At 46.3% G+C, this 27272-nt stretch overlaps 1 protein-coding gene across 1 annotated transcript in view; it reads left to right on the forward strand.

Annotated features, from left to right (window-relative positions):
• The window catches only part of LOC139369010 (IQ motif and SEC7 domain-containing protein 1-like), a 278969-nt gene that overhangs the window by 44277 nt on the left and 207420 nt on the right, over window positions 1-27272 (forward strand). Inside the window, exon 3 of the mRNA XM_071108577.1 lies at window positions 20561-20785. Within this exon, the coding sequence (XP_070964678.1) occupies window positions 20561-20785 (225 nt within the window). The remainder of the gene's footprint in view (window positions 1-20560; window positions 20786-27272) is intronic.

Here is a 27272-nt window from a genome sequence, read left to right on the forward strand (position 1 = left end):
CCTAGACATGCCTGGCTAGCTTGTTTGTTATTGACCAAATACTTATTTTCCACCATAATTTGCAAATAAATTCATAAAAAATCCTACTATGTGATTTTCTGGATTTTTTTTCTCATTTTGTCTGTCATAGTTGAAGTGTACTACCTATGATGAAAATTACAGGCCTCTCTCAATTTTTAAGTGGGAGAACTTGCACAATTGGTGGCTGACTAAATACTTTTTTGCCCCACTGTATACACACACAGACATAGGCTATGGTCGTTCTCATACAAACAAACAGACCCTCACTCACAATGATTAGCTAACGTGTACTTCACCAATTTCATTACATCTTTATATATTGCAAATAAAATGTAAAAACAATCACAACTAATATTTTATATTAATTTCAAACAACGGCATTATCATGAGAGCAACTTACCAGTCCAAAACACAATGTCCTCTCCGTTCAAAAAACATTCCTCAGTTTCAGAATCAATGGAGTCTTCAAAAAGCAGATCTGTCTCACTTTCACAATCAATCTCCTCCAAAATGGTTTCTACATTCGTATATATCTAGTCTTAGAATTAGCTTTCCTTGACTTATTCGCCATGATGTTGGATAAATAGACAGCTGAAGAAGCAGGTCACTGAAAAACGTCTGTGCGTAATAAGCTTCGCTCCTTCATGGTTGAATTTGCGAAAGGACGGTCCTTAGGCCAGCGTTCAATGGAAAGGTTTGTCTTACAACAAAGAACCATGGGGTACTGTCTTTTACCTCTGCTCATTGGCTATCTACCCAGCTAGATTTCAAGAAGATCAGTGGTCATTGGGTTAAAATAGAGTCAATCAACGAGACAGTGGTCATATAATTGGTGCACAATGGGCTCCTCACTTGTTGTCTTCCAATCGGTTTTTCCCGGGTCAATACGTCCCACAAAATGACCCATCATGTTTGGTTGTGTTCCAAACAAACAGTTGATTGCAAGGAAACCCAACATGACTGGATAAAGTCAGGGAAAGTCTGTCTATTTTACGTTGGATGTTACGTCTAAAATTGAATGACAGGAAATTCAAGGAGATAAGCGTTCACAAAATGTTTGGTGTTAGGCGCTAAAAAATGGATTTAACCGAACAAAAGACCATTCATTGTGTAACAATGAGCCTTGGGATTGCAACCAGAGCAAGATCTTCAAAGGTAAACAATTTATTTCAATGCAATCTGTGAATTTGTTATGCAAGTGCTGGTTAAATAAGTAGTTTGATATGGGGGTCTGTGCTCAGATAATCGCAGCGTATTCTTTCGCAATAAATAATTTTTTAAATGTGACAACGCAGTTGGATTAGCAAGATTCTAGGCTTTTGAAGCATGTGAGACACTTGTATTTTCAGGAATGTTTAATATGACTATTTGTGGCGAACACCGTATGTGGTCGAATTCAAACCCGTATCCGGGATGGGTAGTTCAGAAATTAATGCACATGGAAGTTAGCGTTTCTGCCCCCCCCCCCCCCCCCCCCAAAATACATTTTGATTTAAAAAAATAAGTTAAAATGCCTCTCCTGTGAATTAGTGACGTGCGACATATGCCTAGCTTCCTGAAACTGGTCACAAATTACCCCTGGCAGAGTAAGTCTCTGACGCTACCAGCTTCTGGTAAGGGCTCATTGAGTTGGCTACTTGTGCGAGAAGGCAGAGTGAGTCTCTGGTGCTACCAGCTTCTGGTAAGGGCTCATTGAGTTGGCTACTTGTGCGAGAAGGCAGAGTGAGTCTCTGGTGCTACCAGCTTCTGGTAAGGGCTCATTGAGTTGGCTACTTGTGCGAGAAGGCAGAGTGAGTCTCTGGTGCTACCAGCTTCTGGTAAGGGCTTATTGAGTTGGCTACTTGTGCAAGAAGGCAGAGTGAGTCTCTGGTGCTACCAGCTTCTGGCAAGGGCTTATCGAGTTGGCTACTTGTGCGAGAAGGCAGAGTGAGTCTCTGGTGCTACCAGCTTCTGGCAAGGGCTTATTGAGTTGGCTACTTGTGCAAGAAGGCAGAGTGAGTCTCTGGTGCTACCAGCTTCTGGTAAGGGCTTATTGAGTTGGCTACTTGTGCAAGAAGGCAGAGTGAGTCTCTGGTGCTACCAGCTTCTGGTAAGGGCTTATTGAGTTGGCTACTTGTGCAAGAAGGCAGAGTGAGTCTCTGGTGCTACCAGCTTCTGGTAAGGGCTCATTGAGTTGGCTACTTGTGCAAGAAGGCAGAGTGAGTCTCTGGTGCTACCAGCTTCTGGTAAGGGCTCATTGAGTTGGCTACTTGTGCAAGAAGGCAGAGTGAGTCTCTGACACTACCAGCTTCTGGTAAGGGCTTATTGAGTTGGCCACTTGTGCAAGAAGGCAGAGTGAGTATCTGGTGCTACCAGCTTCTGGTAAGGGCTCATTGAGTTGGCTACTTGTGCAAGAAGGCAGAGTGAGTCTCTGGTGCTACCAGCTTCTGGTAAGGGCTTATTGAGTTGGCTACTTGTGCAAGAAGGCAGAGTGCCTTGATGAATTTGACAATGATTGTGCTAGGAAAATATGTTTTTCCTCAACCAGAGGAATAAATGAATGTTCAAGATTACTGATATATAAAACATGAAAACAGGTCATAGTAAAATGAATCATCATTAAATGAATTCCAGAATAATCTGTTAAAATATTTTGTCAGTCCTTTCTCTTGCGTTAGTATTGTGGAAAGGGACAGAACAAAGTGTGTGTGGGAGTTTTCCTGTGAGGGTGGAGGGGGGCTGGGGGGTGTATGTGGGGAGAGAACTAATCTTCAGAAATGTAATTTGTCGTCTTATGCTTCCGTCTAAATAAAAGACGGCTCTTAAAATCTTCAGACTACCTTTGTTTTGGGGAAAAACATTTTTTTTTTAATCACTGAGCAAATTTCAGGTCTGCTGAGTGCAAACTTTAACATTGTGAAGGTTCTGTACAACATCCAGTGCATGTTTACTGTGAACACTGAGGCTGTACCTGCTTTAAGTTACAGTTTTACTGTAAACACTGAGGCAGTACCTGCTTTAAGTTACAGTTTTACTGTGAACACTGAGGCTGTACCTGCTTTAAGTTACAGTTTTACTGTGAACACTGAGGCAGTACCTGCTTTAAGTTACAGTTTTACTGTGAACACTGAGGCTCTACAATTAATTTGCTATGGCCTCGTGCTAGTGTTTCAGCTCAGACATCGTTCTTTGGCCGTTTTTCAGCCTTGGGTGACAATGGAGGCTGCTGAGGAGAGGATGGCTCATAATAATGGCTGAAACGGACCAAATGGAATGGCATCAAACCATGTGCTTGATGTATTTTATACCATTCTACTGATTACGCTCCAGCCATTACCACGAGCACGTCCTCCCGAAATAAGGTGTCACCAACCTCCTGTGTTGGGTGAATTTTGACTCGTTCTATTGTCCAGCCTAGTCAACACAACATTCTGTCTAGGTCATCTTTATTTCAAACGCGTTTTCACAGATGGGCAGATCTCACAAAGTCGGTGGGAATTTCTCACAAACAAGCAAACCAATAATATGGCTTGAGCTCTTCAGATGAGGCCTTCATTCCTGGAATAAATAAGTGTACCAATGCATTATCAGGGTTTAAAACGTGGGGCAGGATGCATCATGGGAGTTGACCCCCTTTCCCTTTCCTTTCCATTAGTCTGAAAACCATTTCTGTTCCTGGGACAGAGGAACAATGCATCACACCCAAAAGTGAGAGAAAAAACTATTGTTTAACTGGGCCATTGAAAATAAGGATGCATGATGATACGTAAGAGTTCAATATTATACGCAGGTGTAAGTGCATTTAAAAACTTCTCCGTGAAGGGGATTCTCTGTGAAGGGGATTCTCGGGGAAGGTAATTATCTGCTTTAGCTGAACAGAACTGAACAGAGATTTATAAGGTACAGCTGTCGTCTTTCCAAGTGTCCTGGTTTTTACATGTGTTTTGGAAACGTGTTGTTCCTGTCATAGCCTTGAGGACGCTGCTGTTCCCAGGGTTAATTAAGGTAATTGTTGCGTTTCCTCAGATCCAACAATACAGAACGTCTGTCTCAGGAGATGAACGTCTGTGTACAGTAGGAGGATCTCCCTCTTGGGAACGTCTGTGAGTCCGTTGGGAGTTCTAGCCAGCAGGTTCTCTGTCTGAAGGTGCTTTTCTGTAAAATGCAGAAGACTGTGTATTCTCTGGGGTATTATCCAAAGACTTCAAACAGGCTCATCTGCATCCCTTCATATCCCTTCAGCCTTTCATATCTGGGTCATGTTCACTAAGCACCAAACGGGGGGAAAAAATGACTGAAACAGGGAAGGACTACCTGGACTTATTAAATTACATTTTTGTTCTCTGTTGTAAAACTTTTTACTACGGTGTGCTTTAATGAATACGACCCTGGAGTGTTTGACAACCTCTTTTGATAAACATGGTTTTCAGTGGTCAATAAGAATCAAATCAAAATCAAATGTTTTTTTGTCACATGAGCTGTACACAACAGCCAACCTTACCGTGAAATGCTATTCAAAGATAATAAACAGCGAGTAGCAGCAGTGAAAATACAAAGTGTCAATGCAAATAGTGCAAATTGTAATTGTTCAGCAATGTAATTGTCCGGTGGCCATTTTATTAATTGTTCAACAGTCTTATGGCTTGGGGGGTAGAAGCTGTTCAGCAGTCTTATGGCTTGGGGGTAGAAGCTGTTCAGCAGTCTTATGGCTTGGGGGTAGAAGCTGTTCAGCAGTCTTATGGCTTGGGGGTAGAAGCTGTTCAGCAGTCTTATGGCTTGGGGGTAGAAGCTGTTCAGCAGTCTTATGGCTTGGGGGTAGAAGCTGTTCAGCAGTCTTATGGCTTGGGGGGTAGAAGCTGTTAAGGAGACTTTTGGACCTAGACTTGGTGCTCCGGTACCACTTGCCGTGCGGTAACAGAGGGAACAGTCTATGACTTGGATGATCTGAATCTTTGACAATATTTTGGGCATTCCTCTGACACCGCCTAATATAGAGGTCCTGGATGGCAGGAAGCTTGGCCCCAGTGATGTACTGGGCCTCTGTAGTGCCTTGCGGTCGGAGGCGGAGCAATTGCCATGCCAGGCAGTGATGCAACATGCTCTCGATGGTGCAGCTGTATTACTTTTTGAGGATCAGAGGACCCATGACAAATCTTTTCAGTCTCCTGAGGGGGAATAGGCTTTGTCGTGCCCTCTTCACGACTGTCTTGGTGTGCTTGGACCATTCTAGTTTGTTGTTGATGTGGACACCAAGGAATTTGAAGCTCTCAACCAGCTCCACCACAGCCCTGTCGATGAGAATGGGGACGTGCTCGGTGCTCCTTTTCCTGTAGTCCACAATCATCTCCTTTGTCTTGATCACATTGAGAGAGAGGTTGTTGTCATGGCACCACACTGCCAGGTCTCTGACCTCCTCCCTATAGGCTGTCTCATAGTTGTCGGTGATTAGGCCTACCACTGTTGTGTCATCTACAAACTTAATGATGGTGTTGGAGTCATGCCTGGCCGTGCAATCAGGAGTGAACAGGGAGTACAAGAGAGGACTGCTCACGCACCTCTGAGGGGCCCCTGTGATTATCAGCGTGGTGGATGTGTTGTTACCTACCCTTACCACCTGGGGGCAGGCCGTCAGGAAGTCCAGGGTCCAGTTGCAGAGGAAGGTGTTTAGTCCCAGGTTTCTTAGCTTAGAGATGAGCTTTGATGGTACTATGGTGTTGAACGCTGAGCTGTAGTCAATGAATAGCATTCTCACATAAGTGTTCCTTTTGTCCAGGTGGGAAAGGGCAGTGTGAAGTGCAATAGAGATTGCATCATCTGTGGATCTGTTAGGGTGGTATGCAAATTGGAGTGTGTCTAGGGTTTCTGGGATAATGGTGTTAATGTGAGCCGTGACCAGCCTTTCAAAGCGCTTGAGCTGCCATTTAGGCAGGTTACCTTAGTGGTCATGGGCACAGGGACTATGGTCGTCTGCTTGAAACATGTTGGTATTACAGACTCAATCAGGGACAGGTTGAAAATGTCAGTGAAGTCACTTGCCAGCTGGTCAGCGCATGCTCGGAGTACACGTCCTGGTAATCCATCTGGCCCTGCAGCCTTGTGAATGTTGAATTGTCTAAAGGTCTTACTCAGATCGGCTACGGAGAGCGTGATCACACAGTCGTTCGGGACAGCTGATGCTCTCATGCATGCTACACTGTTGCTTGCCTCGAAGCATATAACTAATTTAGCTCATCTGGTAGGCTTGTGTCACTGAGTCAGTTTGCTTCCCTTTGTAGTCGGTAACAGTTTGCAACTGCGAGCTGTGTAGTACGATTAAGTCGGTGTAGTACAGTGTAATACGATTGTGTCCTTTTATTGACACTTTGCTGGTTTGATGGTCAGAGGGCGTAGCGGGATTTCTTATAAGCTTCCAGGTTAGAGTCCCGCTCCTTGAAAGCGGCAGCTCTACCCTTTAGCTCAGCGCAGATGTTTATTGTGGTTAGGGTCTGTACGTACAGTCACTGTGGGGACGACGTCATCGATGCACTTATTAATGAAGAACATATTCCAGTCTGTGGTAGCAAAACAGTCCTGTAGTGTAGCATCTGCGTCATATGACCACTTCTTTATTGACTGAGTCCCTGGTACTTCCTGCTTTAGTTTTTGCTTGTAAGCAGGAGTCATGAGGATAAAATTATGATCAGATTTGCCAAATGGAGGGAGAGGGAGAGCTTTGTATGCCTCTCTGTGTGTGGAGTAAAGGAGGTCGAGTGTTTTTTGTTTTTTCCCTCTGTTTGCACATTTACAATTTTTTTTTACATTTATTTCACCTTTATTTAACCAGGTAGGATAGTTGAGAACAAGTTCTCATTTGCAACTGTGACCTGGCCAAGATAAAGCCTAGCAATTCGACCCATACAACAACACAGAGTTACACATGGAATAAACAAAACATACAGTCAATAATACAGTAGAACAAAAGAAAACAAAAAGTCTATATACAGTGAGTGCAAATGAGGTAACATGCTGGTAGAAATTAGGTAAAAACCAATTTAAGTTTCCCTGCATTGAAGTCCCCGGCCACTACGAGTGCCGCCTCTGTTTAAACGCTTTCCTGTTTGCTTATGGCTGTATACAGCTCATGGAGTGTGGTCTTAGAGCCAGCATCGGTCTGTGGTAGTATGTAGACAGCTACGAAGAATATAGGTGAAAACTCTCTTGGTAAATAGTGTGGTCTACAGCTTATCATGAGATATGGCAAATAAGTCTGGCTGCACAACCGATTGGCAAACTTATTGCAAATTGAGAAATCATGTGACTAACCTGAATAAAAAGAAGAAGAAACTACCATGTGAAACCAAGATTAATTAAATAAAGAATGATATTAAAAAGCTTTGGAGCACCTTCAATGAAATTCTGGGGAAAAAGGCAAACTCAGCTCCATCGTTCATTGAACCAGATGGCTCACAAAACTAACTGATACTAATGAACTACTTTAATGATTTTTTTTTCCTTGGCAAGATTAACAAACTTATGCATGACATGCCAGCACCAAACACTGACACTACACATCCAAGTATATCTGACCAAATTATGGAAGACAAGAATTGTAATTTTAAATTCCGTAAAGTTAGTGTGGAAGAGGTGAAAAAATTATTGCTGTCAAAAATGACAAGCCACCGGGATGGATGGAAAATTACTGAGGATAATAGCGATCGAATTTAAGCCTACTAGAGAGTGTGTTCCCTCAGGCCTGGAGGGAAGCTAAAGTTATTCCGCTACCAAAGAATAGTAAAGCTCCCTTTACTGGCTCAAATAGCTGACCAATCAGCCTGTTACCAACCCTTAGTAAACTTCTGGAAAAAATGGTGTTTGACCAGATAAAAAGCTATGTTACAGATTGACAACAGACTTTCAGCTTATAGGGAAGGACATTCAACAAGCACAGCACTTACACAAATTACGGATGATTGACTGAGAGAAATCGATGATTAAAAGATTGTGGGGGCTGTTTGGTTATACTTCAGTGCAGTCTTTGACTATCTATCATAGTCTGTTATGGCTTTACACCCCCCTGCTATATTGTGGATAAAGAGTGTTCTGTCTAACAGAACACAGAGGGTGTTCTTTAATGGAAGCCTCTATAAACATAATCCAGGTAGAGTCAGGAATTCCCCAGGGCAGCTGTCTAGGCCCATTACCTTTTTCAATCTTTACTAACAACATGCCACTAACTTTGAGTAAAGCCAAAGTGTCTATATATGCGGATGACTCAACACTATACATGTCAGCTACTACAGTGACTGAAATGACTGCAACACTTAACAAAGAGCTGCAATTAGATTCAGAGTGGGTGGCAACGAATAAATTAGTCCTAAATATTTCTAAAACTAAAAGCATTGTATTTGGGACAAATCATTCACTAAACCCTAAACCTCAACTAAATCTTGTAATAAATAATGTGTAAATTGAGCAAGTTGAGGTGACTAAACTGCTTGGAGTTACCCTGCACTGTAAACTGTCAAGGTCAAAAACATATTGATACAAGATGGGGAGAAGTCTGCCCATGATAAGGCGATGCTCTACCTTCTTGACAGCACTGTCAACAAGACAGGTCCTACAGGCCCTAGTTTTGTTGCACCTGGACTACTGTTCAGTCGTGTGGTCAGGTGCCACAATTGGCTCAGAACAGAGCAGCACGGCTGGGACTTGGATGTGCACAGAGCTAACATTAATAATATGCATGTCAATCTCTCCTGGCTCAAAGTGGAGGAGAGATTGACTTCATCACTACGTGTATTTATGAGAGGTATTGACATTGAATGCACTGAGCTGTCTGTCTAAACTACTGGCACACAGCTCTGACCCCCATGCATACCCCACAAGACATGCCACCAGAGGTCTCTTCACTGTCCCCAAGTCCAGAACAGACTATGGGAGGCACACAGTACTACATAGAGCCATGACTACATGGAACTCTATTCCACAGTACTACATAGAGCCATGACTACATGGAACTCTATTCCACAGTACCACATAGAGCCATGACTACATGGAACTCTATTCCACAGTACTACATAGAGCCATGACTACATGGAACTCTATTCCACAGTACCACATAGAGCCATGACTACATGGAACTCTATTCCACAGTACTACATAGAGCCATGACTACATGGAACTCTATTCCACAGTACTACATAGAGCCATGACTACATGGAACTCTATTCCACAGTACTACATAGAGCCATGACTACATGGAACTCTATTCCAAAGTACTACATAGAGCCATGACTACATGGAACTCTATTCCACAGTACTACATAGAGTCATGACTACATGGAACTCTATTCCACAGTACTACATAGAGTCATGACTACATGGAACTCTATTCCACAGTACTACATAGAGTCATGACTACATGGAACTCTATTCCACATCAAGTAACTGATGCAGCAGTATAATTAAATAGAAAAAAACAGATAAAGAAACACCTTATGGAACAGTGGGGATTGTGAAGCAACACAAACATTGGCAAAGACACATGCATACACACACACGTACACATGGATTTTGTATTGTAGATATGTGGTAGTGGAGTAGGGGCCTGAGGGCACACAGTCTGTGAATGTATTGTAATGTTTTTTAAAACTGGATAAACTGCCTTAATTTTGCTGAACCCCAAGGAAGAGTAGCTGATGCCTTGGCAGGAACTAATGGGGATCCATAATAAACCCCAGGAAGAGTAGCTGCTGCCTTGGCAGGAACTAATGGGGATCCATAATAAACCACAGGAAGAGTAGCTGCTGCCTTGGCAGGAACTAGTGGGGATCCATAATAAACCCCAGGAAGAGTAGATGCTGCCTTGACAGGAACTAGTGGGGATCCATAATAAACCCCAGGAAGAGTAGCTGCTGCCTTGACAGGAACTAATGGTGATCCATAATAAACCCCAGGAAGAGTAGCTGCTGCCTTGGTAGGAACTAATGGGGATCCATAATAAACCCCAGGAAGAGTAGATGCTGCCTTGACAGGAACTAGTGGGGATCCATAATAAACCCCAGGAAGAGTAGATGCTGCCTTGGTAGGAACTAATGGGGATCCATAATAAACCCCAGGAAGAGTAGATGCTGCCTTGACAGGAACTAGTGGGGATCCATAATAAACCCCAGGAAGAGTAGCTGCTGCCTTGACAGGAACTAGTGGTGATCCATAATAAACCCCAGGAAGAGTAGCTGCTGACCTTGTATGTTCCAGGATGAGATGGTGAAGGCTTTGTGTTCCATAGTGTCTAGTGTTGTTTAGGTCAGGACCATCACAGTAGGTGTGAGCAGAGCATGTGGAGCAGGATGGAGCTTGTGCAGGTGTAATAGCTGGGGTTGGGCCTGTTGCTCTGCTCATGGCCTGGGGGGGCTGTGAAACTGTCCTGCCATTGTTGGGTTCAAGAGTTTTCACACATCTGACTCCACACCTCAGTGCTAATTGAAGGTGCTGACAGGTCTGTTCTGTCCTAGCAGCTTGGTAGCTTTATCAGCCTTATTTACTTGGCTATATATAACAACAGATTACCTACAGATTAGTGTCATTTACCTTTTGGCTCCAGAAGTAGGTTCAGACTGAACATTACTCACTCAGTGCTGTGTTGGATGGTATTTACAACATCTTTACCTACAGATTAGTGTATTTTACCTTTTGGCTCCAGAAGTAGGTCCAGACAGAACATTACTCACTCAGTGCTGTGTTGGATGGGATTTACAACATCTTTACCTACAGATTAGTGTCTTTTACCTTTTGGCTCGTTTTACCTTTCGTCTGCAGGTTTTGGTTTGTTAGAAGTTTTAATTGATAGTTCTTGGTAGTAATAGTCCATTCAGGTCATTTTGTCCAAAATCAAGATTTTAGGTATTGTGGCAGATGGCAGGTAGCGGTGAGGGGAGTGGTTATTGAGGGGAGTTAACTCGCTGGCTCCACCCCCGAGTATTTTTGGGCTGAGGGAAGTGATGGGGCAAATCATACACACGGACCAGTCCTACTGTGTTCCCCGGCAGGCAGATAGGGGATAACATTTCCCTGATTCTCAATTTTTTGGGGGGGGGGCGTCTCTAGGGTGTTTGGGTTGGATGCTGGTCTAATTTCAATTGATCAGGAAAAGGCATTTGACCGCGTTGAACATCAATACCTCTATGGGGTCACTTTGGAGGCTTTTGGTTTCAGCTCTGGTTTTACTGCCATGATCAGGGTGATATATGGTGACATTGAAAGTGTATTGAATGTTAACGGTGGCTCGAGTGCTCTTTTTAAAGGGTGTAGAGGTACTAGGCAGGGGTGTTCGTTGTCGGAATATCGTATGCCATCGATATAGAGACACTACTAAATAGCATTAGAAGTTGAATTGAAGAATTGTACCTTTCAGAGGATATTCCTCCTATTCGTCTCTCAGCATATGCTGATGATGTAATTATTTTGGTGAAAAATCAAGCGGATGTGGATAGTTTGAGTCTCATAGTTGATCGGTTTTATGGGAATATCCTCTACAATGGTAAATTGGGAAAAAGATTTTGTGCTTTACAGATTGGGAAATGGCCCGTCCTTGGACACTGTGCTATCTAACCTCCAAATGAGCTTCAATGCCATACAACACTCCTTCCGTGGCCTCCAACTGCTCTTAAACGCTAGTAAAACCAAATGCATGCTTTTCAACCGTTCGCTGCCTGCACCCGCACGTCCGACTAGCATCACCACCCTGGATGGTTCCGACCTAGAATATGTGGACATCTATAAGTACCTAGGTGTCTGGCTAGACTGTAAACTCTCCTTCCAGACTCATATCAAACATCTCCAATCTAAAATCAAATCTAGAGTCGGCTTTCTATTCCGCAACAAAGCCTCCTTCACTCACGCCGCCAAACTTACCCTAATAAAACTGACTATCCTACCGATCCTCAACTTCGGCGATGTCATCTACAAAATAGCTTCCAACACTCTACTCAGCAAACTGGATGCAGTTTATCACAGTGCCATCCGTTTTGTTACTAAAGCACCTTAAACCACCCACCACTGCGACCTGTATGCTCTAGTCGGCAGGCCCTCGCTACATATTCGTCGCCAGACCCACTGGCTCCAGGTCACCTACAAGTCCATGCTAGGTAAAGCTCCGCCTTATCTCAGTTCACTGGTCACGATGGCAACACCCACCCGTAGCACGCGCTCCAGCCGGTGTATCTCACTGATCATCCCTAAAGCCAACACTTCATTTGGCCGCCTTTCGTTCCAGTTCTCTGCTGCCTGTGACTGGAACGAATTGCAAAAATCGCTGAAGTTGGAGACTTTTATCTCCCTCACCAACTTCAAACATCTGCTATCTGAGCAGCTAACCGATCGCTGCAGCTGTACATAGTCCATCTGTAAATAGCCCACCCAATTTTACCTACCTCTTCCCCATACTGTTTATATTTTTTTTACTTTTCTGCTCTTTTGCACACCAATATCTCCACATGTACATGACCATCTGATCATTTATCACTCCAGTGTTAATCTGCAAAATTGTAATTATTCGCCTACCTCCTCATGCCTTTTGCACACAATGTATATAGACTCTCTTTTTTTTCTACTGTGTTATTGACTTGTTAATTGTTTACTCCATGTGTAACTCTGTGTTGTCTGTTCACACTGCTATGCTTTATCTTGGCCAGGTCGCAGTTGCAAATGAGAACTTGTTCTCAACTAGCCTACCTGGTTAAATAAAGGTGAAAAAAATGGTCTGGAGGGACCATGGCTTTGCCCAGGGGGGCTGGAATGATGTAAGGGAGGGTTCAAGTATCTTGGAGTGTATCTAGGGGATGAGGGGACAATGGAAAAAAAGTTGGAATAGGGTGGTTGAAATGTTGGAAGGGAGGATGAGGAGATGGCGTTGGTTGGAAGGGAGGATGAGGAGATGGCGTTGGTTGGAAGGGAGGATGAGGAGATGAGGAGAACTGCTGGAAAGTTGCAGGAAGGCTCTGTCAGCAGAAGAGTGGATTATGCTCAAGAGTTACTACAAAAAGACACACGATGAAAATTCTAAGGATTCCACCCAACAATTCCAGAGTCGGACAGAAAGGCTTTATTACTGGATTGGAGAGGGTTGGAAGAGGTGAATGTGAAGCTGGGCGTCACATGGGGAAATAGGTTTAAGGGTTTTGAAGCCGTTACTTAAAACTAGGAAGTCATTGTAGGTCAAAATACCTCTTACCTTCTTAGCCAGGCCAGGTCTCTTGTGTATCTTCAGTATTAAACATAGACAATTGGTATTTCAGGAGTCTGATGTTTGGTCATGGGAGGAGCGCTAGCTGCTAGCCCCACAGTTGTTTCTAATGCAATCTGGACTAGATTTAGCTGAGAGCTTTTATCTGTAGTCTATCCAGGGGTTGCTGTTTAAAAAAAATCACTAATTTCTAAACATTGTCCGCTCAATGTTTGACTTTCATTGCTTTTATCCCAGTCTTAAATTGTTCTACAGAAACCAATAGAGGTCACTATTTCACCTTCAAACTGTAGTTTCTAGAAGAGAGAGACACAATAATGTCTGATGGACCAGCTCAAATGTAAAAATGTGTGCAGTTATAACTGTAAGTCACTTTGGATAAATGGCATTTATTATTATTATTATTATTGTGATATTATATATGTATTATTATTATTATATTATCAATGTAAATGCGCTACAATACCTCCTCCTTCCCTCCACTTCAACATGATCCCTGTTTAGCTGTTCTGCTTGACTTAACCATGAAGATAATCGATATCCTATTTAAGGTTATCGTTGAGATATTAATTTGAAGCCCAGCTAGTGTTGTGATCGGTAAATGTGCCCTGAGCCTCTTTCTCTATACTCCCCAGTCTATTTACACCCCCAGCTAATCTGCATGTCTCTGCCTTCCTCCCAAGCCTTACATAAGGCTTTAACATTTGAAAAAGCACATCATGGCTTTGTGCTTTATACACAGACACACACACACACACTGGCACACGCACGCACACACACACACACACACACACACACACACACACACTGGCACACGCACACTGACACACACACACACACACACACACACACACACACACACTGACACACACACACACACACACACACACACACACACTGACACACACACACACACACACACACACACACACACACACACTGGCACACACACACTGGCACACACACACACTGACACACACACACACACACTGGCACACACACACACACTCACACACTGGCACACACACACACACACACGCAAACAAACACACTGGCACGCACGCACACACTGACACACACACTGGCACACACACACACACACACAAACACTGGCACACACACACACACACGCGCAAACAAACACTGGCACACACACACACGCAAACAAACACACAGGCACGCACTCACTAACAAACATACACACACACACACACACGAACACGGATACACATGCACCAGGATGACTGAAAAGACTGTGCTAGTTTGAGGATGATTATTCACATCTAGCTAGCGGTTACGTAAGATGCCTTACAGCTAGCGGTTACGTGAGATGCCTTACAGCTAGCGGTTACGTGAGATGCCTTACAGCTAGCGGTTACGTGAGACGCCTTACAGCTAGCGGTTACGTGAGACGCCTTACAGCTAGCGGTTACGTGAGACGCCTTACAGCTAGCGGTTACGTGAGACGCCTTACAGCTAGCGGTTACGTGAGACGCCTTACAGCTAGCGGTTACGTGAGACGCCTTACAGCTAGCGGTTACGTGAGACGCCTTACAGCTAGCGGTTACGTGAGACGCCTTACAGCTAGCGGTTACGTGAGATGCTTTACAGCAGCATATAGCAACATATAGCCTAAACTGAGTTCGCATTTCTACAGCAGGAGGTGTATATTTCCACAGCATGAGGTGTGTGTGTGTGTGTGTGTGTGTGTGTGTGTGTGTGTGTGTGTGTGTGTGTGTGTGTGTGTGTGTGTGTGTATATATATATATATATCACCATAATTTGCAAATAAATTCATTAAAAAATCTACAATGTGATTTTCTGGATTTTTTTTTCAATTTTTGTCTGTCATAGGTACACTTCAACTATGATGATAAATTACAGGCCTCTCTCATCTTTTTAAGTGGGAGAACTTGCAAAATTGGTGGCTGACTAAATACTTTTTTGCCCCACTGTACATATAACTACTTAAGTTACATTTCAAAATTCAGACATATTTAAAATGTGATGAATCCCCAAACTGCAGCTCCACAGTCTTTAAGCAGGACATTAGGGAAAGGGGGAGACCTAGTCAGTTGTCCAACTGAATGTATTCAACTGAAATGTGTCTTCCGCATTTAACCCAACCCCTGCCTTAATCGATATCCACGTCTTGCTCAGGGCCCGGGGAACAGTGGGTTAACTTTATACACAGACACACACACACACACTGGCACACGCACGCACACACACACACACACACACACACACACACACTGGCACACGCACACTGACACACACACACACACACACACACACACACACACACACTGACACACACACACTGGCACACACACACACACACACTGACACACACACACACACACACACACACACACACACACACACACACTGGCACACACACACTGGCACACACACACACTGACACACACACACACACACTGGCACACACACACACACTCACACACTGGCACACACACACACACACACGCAAACAAACACACTGGCACGCACGCACACACTGACACACACACACACACACACACACACACACACTGGCACACACACACACACACACAAACACTGGCACACACACACACACACGCGCAAACAAACACTGGCACACACACACACACACGCAAACAAACACACAGGCACGCACTCACTAACAAACATACACACACACACACACACGAACACGGATACACATGCACCAGGATGACTGAAAAGACTGTGCTAGTTTGAGGATGATTATTCACATCTAGCTAGCGGTTACGTAAGATGCCTTACAGCTAGCGGTTACGTGAGATGCCTTACAGCTAGCGGTTACGTGAGATGCCTTACAGCTAGCGGTTACGTGAGACGCCTTACAGCTAGCGGTTACGTGAGACGCCTTACAGCTAGCGGTTACGTGAGACGCCTTACAGCTAGCGGTTACGTGAGACGCCTTACAGCTAGCGGTTACGTGAGACGCCTTACAGCTAGCGGTTACGTGAGACGCCTTACAGCTAGCGGTTACGTGAGACGCCTTACAGCTAGCGGTTACGTGAGACGCCTTACAGCTAGCGGTTACGTGAGACGCCTTACAGCTAGCGGTTACGTGAGATGCTTTACAGCAGCATATAGCAACATATAGCCTAAACTGAGTTCGCATTTCTACAGCAGAAGGTGTATATTTCCACAGCATGAGGTGTGTGTGTGTGTGTGTGTGTGTGTGTGTGTGTGTGTGTGTGTGTGTGTGTGTGTGTGTGTATATATATATATATATCACCATAATTTGCAAATAAATTCATTAAAAAATCTACAATGTGATTTTCTGGATTTTTTTTTCAATTTTTGTCTGTCATAGGTACACTTCAACTATGATGATAAATTACAGGCCTCTCTCATCTTTTTAAGTGGGAGAACTTGCAAAATTGGTGGCTGACTAAATACTTTTTTGCCCCACTGTACATATAACTACTTAAGTTACATTTCAAAATTCAGACATATTTAAAATGTGATGAATCCCCAAACTGCAGCTCCACAGTCTTTAAGCAGGACATTAGGGAAAGGGGGAGACCTAGTCAGTTGTCCAACTGAATGTATTCAACTGAAATGTGTCTTCCGCATTTAACCCAACCCCTGCCTTAATCGATATCCACGTCTTGCTCAGGGCCCGGGGAACAGTGGGTTAACTGTCTTGCTCAGGGCCCGGGGAACAGTGGGTTAACTGTCTTGCTCAGGGCCCGGGGAACAGTGGGTTAACTGTCTTGCTCAGGGCCCGGGGAACAGTGGGTTAACTGTCTTGCTCAGGGCCCGGGGAACAGTGGGTTAACTGTCTTGCTCAGGGCCCGGGGAACAGTGGGTTAACTGCCTTGCTCAGGGGAACAGTGGGTTAACTGCCTTGCTCAGGGGAACAGTGGGTTAACTGCCTTGCTCAGGGGAACAGTGGGTTAACTGCCTTGCTCAGGGGAACAGTGGGTTAACTGCCTTGCTCAGGGGAACAGTGGGTTAACTGCCTTGCTCAGGGGAACAGTGGGTTAACTGCCTTGCTCAGGGGAACAGTGGGTTAACTGCCTTGCTCAGGGGAACAGTGGGTTAACTGCCTTGCTCAGGGGAACAGTGGGTTAACTGCCTTGCTCAGGGATACAGTGGGTTAACTGCCTTGTTCAGGGGAACAGTGGGTTAACTGCCTTGCTCAGGGGAACAGTGGGTTAACTGCCTTGCTCAGGGGAACAGTGGGTTAACTGCCTTGCTCAGGGGAACAGTGGGTTAACTGCCTTGCTCAGGGGAACAGTGGGTTAACTGCCTTGCTCAGGGGAACAGTGGGTTAACTGCCTTGCTCAGGGGAACAGTGGGTTAACTGCCTTGCTCAGGGCCAGGGGAACAGTGGGTTAACTGCCTTGCTCAGGGCCAGGGGAACAGTGGGTTAACTGCCTTGCTCAAGGCCCGGGGAACAGTGGGTTAACTGCCTTGCTCAGGGCCTGGGGAACAGTGGGTTAACTGCCTTGCTCAGCGGAACAGTGGGTTAACTGCCTTGCTCAGCGGAACAGTGGGTTAACTGCCTTGTTCAGGGGAACAGTGGGTTAACTGCCTTGCTCAGGGGAACAGTGGGTTAACTGCCTTGCTCAGGGGAACAGTGGGTTAACTGCCTTGCTCAGGGGAACAGTGGGTTAACTGCCTTGCTCAGGGGAACAGTGGGTTAACTGCCTTGCTCAGGGCCTGGGGAACAGTGGGTTAACTGCCTTGCTCAGGGGAACAGTGGGTTAACTGCCTTGCTCAGGGGAACAGTGGGTTAACTGCCTTGCTCAGGGGAACAGTGGGTTAACTGCCTTGCTCAGGGGAACAGTGGGTTAACTGCCTTGTTCAGGGGAACAGTGGGTTAACTGCCTTGCTCAGGGGAACAGTGGGTTAACTGCCTTGCTCAGGGGAACAGTGGGTTAACTGCCTTGCTCAGGGGAACAGTGGGTTAACTGCCTTGCTCAGGGCCTGGGGAACAGTGGGTTAACTGCCTTGCTCAGGGGAACAGTGGGTTAACTGCCTTGCTCAGGGGAACAGTGGGTTAACTGCCTTGCTCAGGGGAACAGTGGGTTAACTGCCTTGCTCAGGGCCCGGGAATTTTTACCTTTTTACCTTGTCAGCTCAGGAATTCGATCCAGCAACCTTTCGGTTACTGGCCCAACGCTCTAACCACTAGGCTACCTGTAAAGATATTATATAAAGTCTGACAAATGTGTCCCCACCTCCTCCTACTACAGTGGTGTAGCTTCCTCTATAGTCAGTGTTGTCTATGAGATGAGCTCCAGTTTAGCCTACACATTCATTACCCACCTAGCCATTGGTGTTATGTCCTCTTCTATCTCCTACTGGCCAATACCCTCTTACTGGAGGTAGATGGATAGAGCTGCCGGGTTCTCTGCTGCTGGGGAAGTATAGGGTTCTGGAGGCAAGACTGGAGTCTGCCTCTATCTAGTCTATAGATCTGCATCCGTGGTGGCTGGTGGGAGGAGCCATAGGAGGACGAGCTCGTTGTAATGGCTGGAATGGAATTAATGGAAGAGTCAAACATGTGGTTTCCATATGTTTACAGTGTTTGATACCTTTCCATTGATTCCATTCCAGCCATTACAACGAGCTCGTCCTCCTATAGCTCCTCCCACCAGCCTCCACTGATATCCACTCTATCTGTCCCGTTTCCCTGTATCTGTCCCGTTTCCCTGTATCTGTCCCGTTTCCCTGTATCTGTCCCGTTTCCCTGTATCTGTCCCGTTTCCCTGTATCTGTCCCGTTTCCCTGTATCTGTCCCGTTTCCCTGTATCTGTCCTGTCTCCCTCTATCTGTCCCTCTATCTGTCCCGTTTCCCTGTATCTGTCCCGTTTCCCTCTATCTGTCCTATAGATATACATTATATCAGTATATCACCTATCCTATAGACATTATATCAGTTTATACAATGGGTAGGTCTAATCCTGGATGCTGATTGGTTAAAACCACATTCCAGCCGGTGTCTAATCAAGGATGCTGATTGGTTAAAACCACATTCCAGCCGGTGTCTAATCCTGGATGCTGATTGGTTAAAACCATACTCCAGCCGGTGTCTAATCCACTAGTCACCAATCTATGGCGTCAAAATGCTTATTTACTTTGTTCCAGTGGACTCCACAATCCACTCTCTCATTAGCCCAGCCAAGCAATTTATTTAAAAAAAAACATAAAGTATATCACCTGTCCAATAGACAAAGAATACACCACTGTACTTCATACAACTCTTAACCTGCTCTTTGTGTGTACTGTACTCTGCTAACTGTTCTAATGCTAGCTGCTCCTGCTATGCTTATAAAACCACAGTGTGCTACAGCTGTTAGCTCTGTGCTACGTATGGATGCTAACCACGTTTGCTTCTAGCATGCTTGGTTTAGGACTGGTCACTGTGTGCCTTCCTCTCCTGGTTTAGGACTGGTTACTGTGTGCCTTCCTGTCCTGGTTTAGGACTGGTTACTGTAGGACTTCCTGTCCTGGTTTATGGCTGGGGACTGTGGGACTTCCTGTCCTGGTTTATGGCTGGGTACTGTGGGACTTCCTGTCCTGGTTTATGGCTGGGTACTGTGGGCCTTCCTGTCCTGGTTTAGGACTGGTTACTGTAGGACTTCCTGTCCTGGTTTATGGCTGGGTACTGTGGGACTTCCTGTCCTGGTTTATGGCTGGGTACTGTGGGACTTCCTGTCCTGGTTTATGGCTGGGTACTGTGGGACTTCCTGTCCTGGTTTATGGCTGGGTACTGTGGGACTTCCTGTCCTGGTTTATGGCTGGGTACTGTGGGCCTTCCTGTCCTGGTTTATGGCTGGTTACTGTAGGACTTCCTGTCCTGGTTTATGGCTGGGTACTGTGGGACTTCCTGTCCTGGTTTATGGCTGGGTACTGTGGGACTTCCTGTCCTGGTTTATGGCTGGGTACTGTGGGACTTCCTGTCCTGGTTTATGGCTGGGTACTGTGGGACTTCCTGTCCTGGTTTATGGCTGGGTACTGTGGGCCTTCCTGTCCTGGTTTATGGCTGGGTACTGTGGGACTTCCTGTCCTGGTTTATGGCTGGGTACTGTGGGACTTCCTGTCATGGTTTATGGCTGGGTACTGTGGGACTTCCTGTCCTGGTTTATGGCTGGGTACTGTGGGACTTCCTGTCCTGGTTTATGGCTGGGTACTGTGGGCCTTTGCGTCTGTCATCTGCTCTTTTCTGTTGCTTTCTTGACTTGATTTTTTCTCTCTCCCTCCCTCTCTCTCTCTTTCCGCCCCCCTCCCTCTCTCTCTCTCTCTCTGTCTGTCTGTCTGTTTCTCTGTCTCTCTCTCTCTCTCTGTCAGGTCACCACCTTATTCCGCTTGTTGTGCTGCTACTTCTCGTTCCAATCCACCTACCACCACCACCGTCACTACTCCTGTTCCTAGTTCTACCTCCTCCCTCCACAGCAGTCTGACAGCTAACAGTCAGTCCAACTCCACCCACCACCAGTACTGTTGTCCTGCCCGGCTGCTCCTGCCCAAGCCGCATTGCGCCCTCTCCTCGCCCAGGCACTCCGACCAGGCAAGGTAAGGGCCTGAGTATACCCACGATAAAGTAGGTCCACACTCCTCCACTCCACTCCTCCACACCTCTCCTCTACTCTCCTCCATTCCTCCACTCCACTTTTCCACTCCACTTCACTCCTCTCCTCTCCTCCTCTCCTCCACTTCACTCCTCCACACCTCTCCTCTACTCTCCTCCATTCCTCCACTCCACTTTTCCACTCCACTCCTCCACTTCACTCCTCTCCTCTCCTCCTCTCCTCCACTTCACTCCTCCACTCCTCTCCTCCTTTCCTCCTCCTCTCCTCCACTCCTCTCCTCCTCTCCTCCTCCACACCTCCTCACCTCCTCCCCTCCACTCCTCCTCACCTCCACCCCTCTACTCCTCTCCTCCCCTCTACTCCTCTCCTCCACTCCACTTCTCTCCTCCTCTCTACTCCACTCCTCCACTCTACTCCTCTCCTCCACTCCTCTCCTCCACTCCTATCCTCCACTCCTCTACTCTACTCCTCTACTCCACTCCCCTCCACTCTTCTCCTCCTTTCCTCCACTCCACTCCTCTCCTCCACTCCTCCAATCCCCTTCCCACTGTACTCCTCCACTGTACTCCTCCACTCCTCTCCTCCATTCCTCCTCCACTTTTCCACTCCACTCCTCTCCTCCACTCCTCCTCCACTCCACTACTCCACTCCACTCCACTCCGCCACTCCTCCACTCCTCCACTCCTCTCCTCCACTCCTCCACTCCTCTCCTCCTCCACTCCTCTCCACTCTTCTCCTCCAAACCTCCTCCACTCCTCTCCTCCTCTCCACTCCTCTCCTCCACTTCACTCCTCCACTCCTCTCCTCCACTTCACTCCTCCACTCCTCTCCTCTACTCCACTCTACTCCTATCCTCCACTCCTATCCTCTACTCCACTCCTCTACTCCACTCCTCTCCTCCACTCCTATCCTCCACTCCTCTACTCCACTCCACTCCCCGCCACTCTTCTCCTCCTTTCCTCCACTCCTCTCCTCCTCTCCACCACTTCACTCCTCCACTCCACTCCTCCACTCCACTCATCTCCTCTCCTCCACTCCTCTCCTCTACTCCACTCCCCTCCACTCTTCTCCTCCTCTCCTCCCCTCCACTCCCCTCCTCCACTCCCCTCCTCCACTCCACTTCTCTCCTCCACTCCTCCACTCCTCTCCTCCACTCCCCTCCTCCACTCCTCCACTCCAGTCCTTCACTCCTCTCTTCCACTCCTTACCTCCACTCCTCCATTCTACCCCTCCACTCTACTCCTCTCCTCCACTCCTATCCTCCACTCCACTCCTATCCTCCACTCCACTCCTCCACTCCACTACTCCACTCCGCCACTCCGCCACTCCTCCACTCCTCTCCTCCACTCCTCTCCTCCACTCCTCCTCTCCTCCTCCACTCCTCTCCACTCTTCTCCTCCAAACCTCCTCCACTCCTCTCCTCCACTTCACTCCTCCACTCCTCTCCTCTACTCCACTCTACTCCTATCCTCCACTCTACTCCTATCCTCCACTCTACTCCTATCCTCCACTCTACTCCTATCCTCTACTCCTATCCTCTACTCCACTCCTCTCCACTCCTATCCTCCACTCCTCTACTCCACTCCATTCCCCTCCACTCTTCTCCTCCTCTCCTCCACTCCTCTCCTCCTCTCCTCTCCTCCACTCCTCCTCCACTCCACTACTCCACTGCACTCCGCCACTCCTCCACTCCTCCACTCTTCTCCTCCACTTCACTCCTCCACTCCTCTCCTCCTCCACTCCTCTCCACTCTTCTCCTCCAAACCTCCTCCACTCCTCTCCTCCTCTCCACTCCTCTCCTCCACTTCACTCCTCCACTCCTATCCTCCACTCTACTCGTATCCTCCACTCTACTCCTATCCTCCACTCCTATCCTCTACTCCACTCCTCTACTCCACTCCTCTCCTCTACTCCTATCCTCCACTCCTCTACTCCACTCCACTCCCCTCCACTCTTTTCCTCCACTCTTTTCCTCCACTCCTCCACTCCTCTCCTCCACTCCTCTACTCCACTCCTCCTCTCCTCCTTTCCACTCCTCCACTCCACTCCTCCACTCATCTCCTCTCCTCCACTCCTCTCCTCTACTCCACTCCCCTCCACTCTTCTCCCCCTCTCCTCCCCTCCACTCCCGTCCTCCACTCCACTTCTCTCCTCCACTCCTCCACTCCCCTCCTCCACTCCTGCTCTCCTCTCCTCCACTTCTCTCCTCCACTCCTCCACTCCAGTCCTTCACTCTTCTCTTCCACTCCTTACCTCCACTCCTCCATTCTACCCCTCCACTCTACTCCTCTCCTCCACTCCTCTACTCCACTCCACTCCTCCATTCCCCTCCTCCACTCCACTCCTGCATTCCTCCACTCCACTCCTGCATTCCTCCACTCCACTCCCCTCCTCCACTCCACTCCTCCACTCCACTCCTCCTCTCCTCCATTCCACTCCTCCACTCCACTCCTCCACTCATCTCCTCTCCTCCACTCCTCTCCTCTACTCCACTCCACTCTTCTCCCCCTCTCCTCCCCTCCATTCCCCTCCTCCACTCCACTCCTCCACTCCACTCCTGCACTCCTCCACTCCTCTCCCCCACTCCTGCACTCTTCCACTCCTCTCCTCCACTCATCCTCTCTTCCACTCATCCTCTCCTCCACTCATCCTCTCCTCCACTCATCCTCTCCTCCACTCATCCTCTCCTCCACTCCTCCTCTCCTCCACTCCACTCCTCCACTCCACTCCTCCACTCCACTCCTCTCCTCCACTCCTCTCCTCCACTTCACTCCTTAACTCATCCACTCCCCTCCTCCACTCCACTCCTCCACTCCACTCCTTAACTCCTCCACCCCTCCACTCTACCCCTCCACTCTACTCCTATCCTCCACTCCTCCACTTCCCTCCTCCATTCCCCTCCTACACTCCACTCCTCCATTCCTTTCCTCCCCTCCCCTCCTCCACTCCACTCCTCCATTCCCCTCCTCCACTCCACTCCTCCATTCCACTCCTCCACTTCACTCCTGCACTCCTCCACTCCACTCCCCTCCTCCACTCCACTCCCCTCCTCCACTCCCCTCCTCCACTCCTCTTCTCCACTCCACTCCACCCCCCCATCCTGTCTCTAGGGTTGCACAATTGTTGGGACTATAACAAAGTTCCTAGGTTTCCAGAATCCTGGTTTTCCAGATTGCCAGTTCGAAGAGCCCTCCTGGCTTATTTCTTCCCGATTACAGGAATTGCCTTTACCCTGATTTTCCGAAAAACTTTGGGGAAATTTGCAATCCTGTCAGTCCCTCACTATAGATCCACAAATCTCCTCTTCCAATCCTCATCCACTCCTCTTCCAATCCTCCACTTCTCTTCCAATCCTCCACTCGTCTTCCAATCCTCCACTCCTCCACTCCTCTTCCAATCCTCCACTCCCCCACTCCTCTTTCAATCTTCTACTCCTCCACTCCTCTTCCAGTCCTCCTCTTCCATTCCTCAACTCTCCCGCTCTCACCCCCATGACTCAATGAGCCAAAGGCCAAGCCTGAGCCTTCACTCCATTCAACTTCCTGGTGGATAACATGTAGGATCCTTCAGCCCTCTCAAAGACCTGTTAGTAAACAATGTAACTTAGGAGTGTGTAATTATCCCCCAGGCATATAATTAGTGCTCACAACATTGACCTCGTTGCAGAGTTAATCACATCTCTATTGCCATCTGGAAGGGCAGCTTCTGTAGCAAAACACCTGACTGACTTCACCACCTCCCCTCTCTCACTCTCACTCTCACTCTCACTCACTCTCTCACTCTCTCTCTCACTCTCTCACTCAACACCAGACTGCTAGTTCTGGAACACGTCAGAGAAGTGGACTGACTCACTCCAGGAGATATTAGGGGAAACCCTGTCTTAGAGAAAATCTTCTATCATATAAATGTACAGGTAACTGCCAGAATAAAGGAAACACCAACATAATGTGTCTTAATAGGGTCGTTGGGTCACCACCAGCCAAAACCGGTTCAATGCACCTCGGCATAGATTCTACAAGTGTCTGGAACTCTATTGGAGGGATGCGACATCATTCTTTCACAAGAAATTCCATCATTTGGTGTTTTGGTGATGGTGGTGGAAAACACGGTCTCAGGCACCGCTCTGGAATCTCCCATAAGAGTTCAGTTGGGTTGGTGACTGAGATGGCCATGGTATTGGGTTTACACAGCCCATCTGTAAACAGCCCATCCAACTACCTCATCCCCATACTGTTATTCATTTTGCTCCTTTGCACCCCAGTATCTCTACTTGCTCACTCATCTTCTGCACATCTATCACTCCAGTGTTTAATTGCTAAATTGTAATTATTTCACCATTATGGCCTATTTACCTCTCTTATCTCACCTCACTTGCACACATTGTATATAGACTTATTTTTCTACTGTATTATTGACTGTATGTTTGTTCATCCCATGTGTAACTCTGTGTTGTTGACTTGTTAATTGTTTACTCCATGTGTAACTCTGTGTTGTTGTTTGTGTCGCACTGCTTTGCTTTATCTTGGCCAGGTCGCAATTGTAAATGAGAACTTGTTCTCAACTAGCCTACCTGGTTAAATAAAGGTGTTCTCAACTATCCTACCTGGTTAAATAAAGGTGATCTGGTCTACCTGGTTAAATAAAGGTGATCTGGTCTACCTGGTTAAATAAAGGTGATCTGGTCTACCTGGTTAAATAAAGGTGATCTGGTCTACCTGGTTAAATAAAGGTGATCTGGTCTACCTGGTTAAATAAAGGTGATCTGGTCTACCTGGTTAAATAAAGGTGATCTGGTCTACCTGGTTAAATAAAGGTGATCTGGTCTACCTGGTTAAATAAAGGTGATCTGGCCTACCTGGTTAAATAAAGGTGATCTGGTCTACCTGGTTAAATAAAGGTGATCTGGTCTACCTGGTTAAATAAAGGTGATCTGGTCTACCTGGTTAAATAAAGGTGATCTGGTCTACCTGGTTAAATAAAGGTGATCTGGTCTACCTGGTTAAATAAAGGTGATCTGGTCTACCTGGTTAAATAAAGGTGATCTGGTCTACCTGGTTAAATAAAGGTGATCTGGTCTACCTGGTTAAATAAAAAATAAAATAAAAACATATTTTCATGCTCATTAAACCATTCAGTGACCACTCGTGCCCTGTAGATGGGGGCATAACCGTGGTAACCAAAATCATGGCCTTTCCCAGCATTTTTATACATGACCCTAAGCATGATGGGATGTTAGTTGCTAAATTATCTCAGGAACCACACCTGTGTGGAAGCACCTGCTTTCAATATACTTTGAATCCATAATTTACTCAAGTGTTTCCATTATTTTGGCAGTTACCTGTAGCTCCTCAGACGTTGTTCTCTTCTCCTTGGGTGTTGTGAGATCTGATGATTTGCTGCAATGAAGACGACTAGGAACGCACCCCCTTGTATGGCCCAGAGTCCCTCTCCCCATCTCTTTCACGCATATAGGTCTACCTATGGCACCCCAACCCGCCTAACCCCCACCCCTACTCTTCTACCTTTCTCCATATCGCCAATCCTCTCTTTCCCTCCTCTGAGTTCTCTTTTGTATCCATCTCAACATCCTTAGTCACATCCTTAGTCACATCCTTAGTCACATCCTTAGTCATATTAAATGTTTGTAAACCTATGACATTCCATTATAGGATTGCTTAAATTATTAACTATATGTTAAGGCCAGGAGACACCGTATTTAATCACTATGTTAAGGCAAGGAGACACTGTATTTAATCACTATGTTAAGGCCAGGAGACACTGTATTTAATCTCTATGTTAAGGCCAGGAGACACTGTATTTAATCACTATGTTAAGGCAAGGAGACACTGTATTTAATCACTATGTTAAGGCCAGGAGACACTGTATTTAATCACTATGTTAAGGCCAGGAGACACTGTATTTAATCACTATGTTAAGGCCAGGAGACACTGTATTTAATCTCTATGTTAAGGCCAGGAGACACTGTATTTAATCACTATGTTAAGGCAAGGAGACACTGTATTTAATCACTATGTTAAGGCAAGGAGACACTGTATTTAATCACTATATGTTAAGGCCAGGAGACACTGTATTTAATCACTATGTTAAGGCCAGGAGACACTGTATTTAATCACTATGTTAAGGCAAGGATACACTGTATTTAATCACTATGTTAAGGCAAGGAGACACTGTATTTAATCACTATGTTAAGGCCAGGAGACACTATTTAATCTCTATATGTTAAGGCAAGGAGACACTGTATTTAATCACTATGTTAAGGCAAGGAGACAGGTGGTGCAGGTCTAAGAGAGAACCTCCCGGAGATCCTGGGAAACCTCTGAGAGTAGTAGACATGTTACTGTAGCTGTAGTTTTATACATGTTACTGTAGCTGTAGTTTTATACATGTTACTGTAGTAGTATACATGTTACTGTAGTAGTATACATGTTACGGTAGTAGTATACATGGTA

Source organism: Oncorhynchus clarkii, chromosome 16, assembly GCF_045791955.1.
Source record: "Oncorhynchus clarkii lewisi isolate Uvic-CL-2024 chromosome 16, UVic_Ocla_1.0, whole genome shotgun sequence".
Lineage (NCBI taxonomy): Eukaryota > Metazoa > Chordata > Actinopteri > Salmoniformes > Salmonidae > Oncorhynchus > Oncorhynchus clarkii.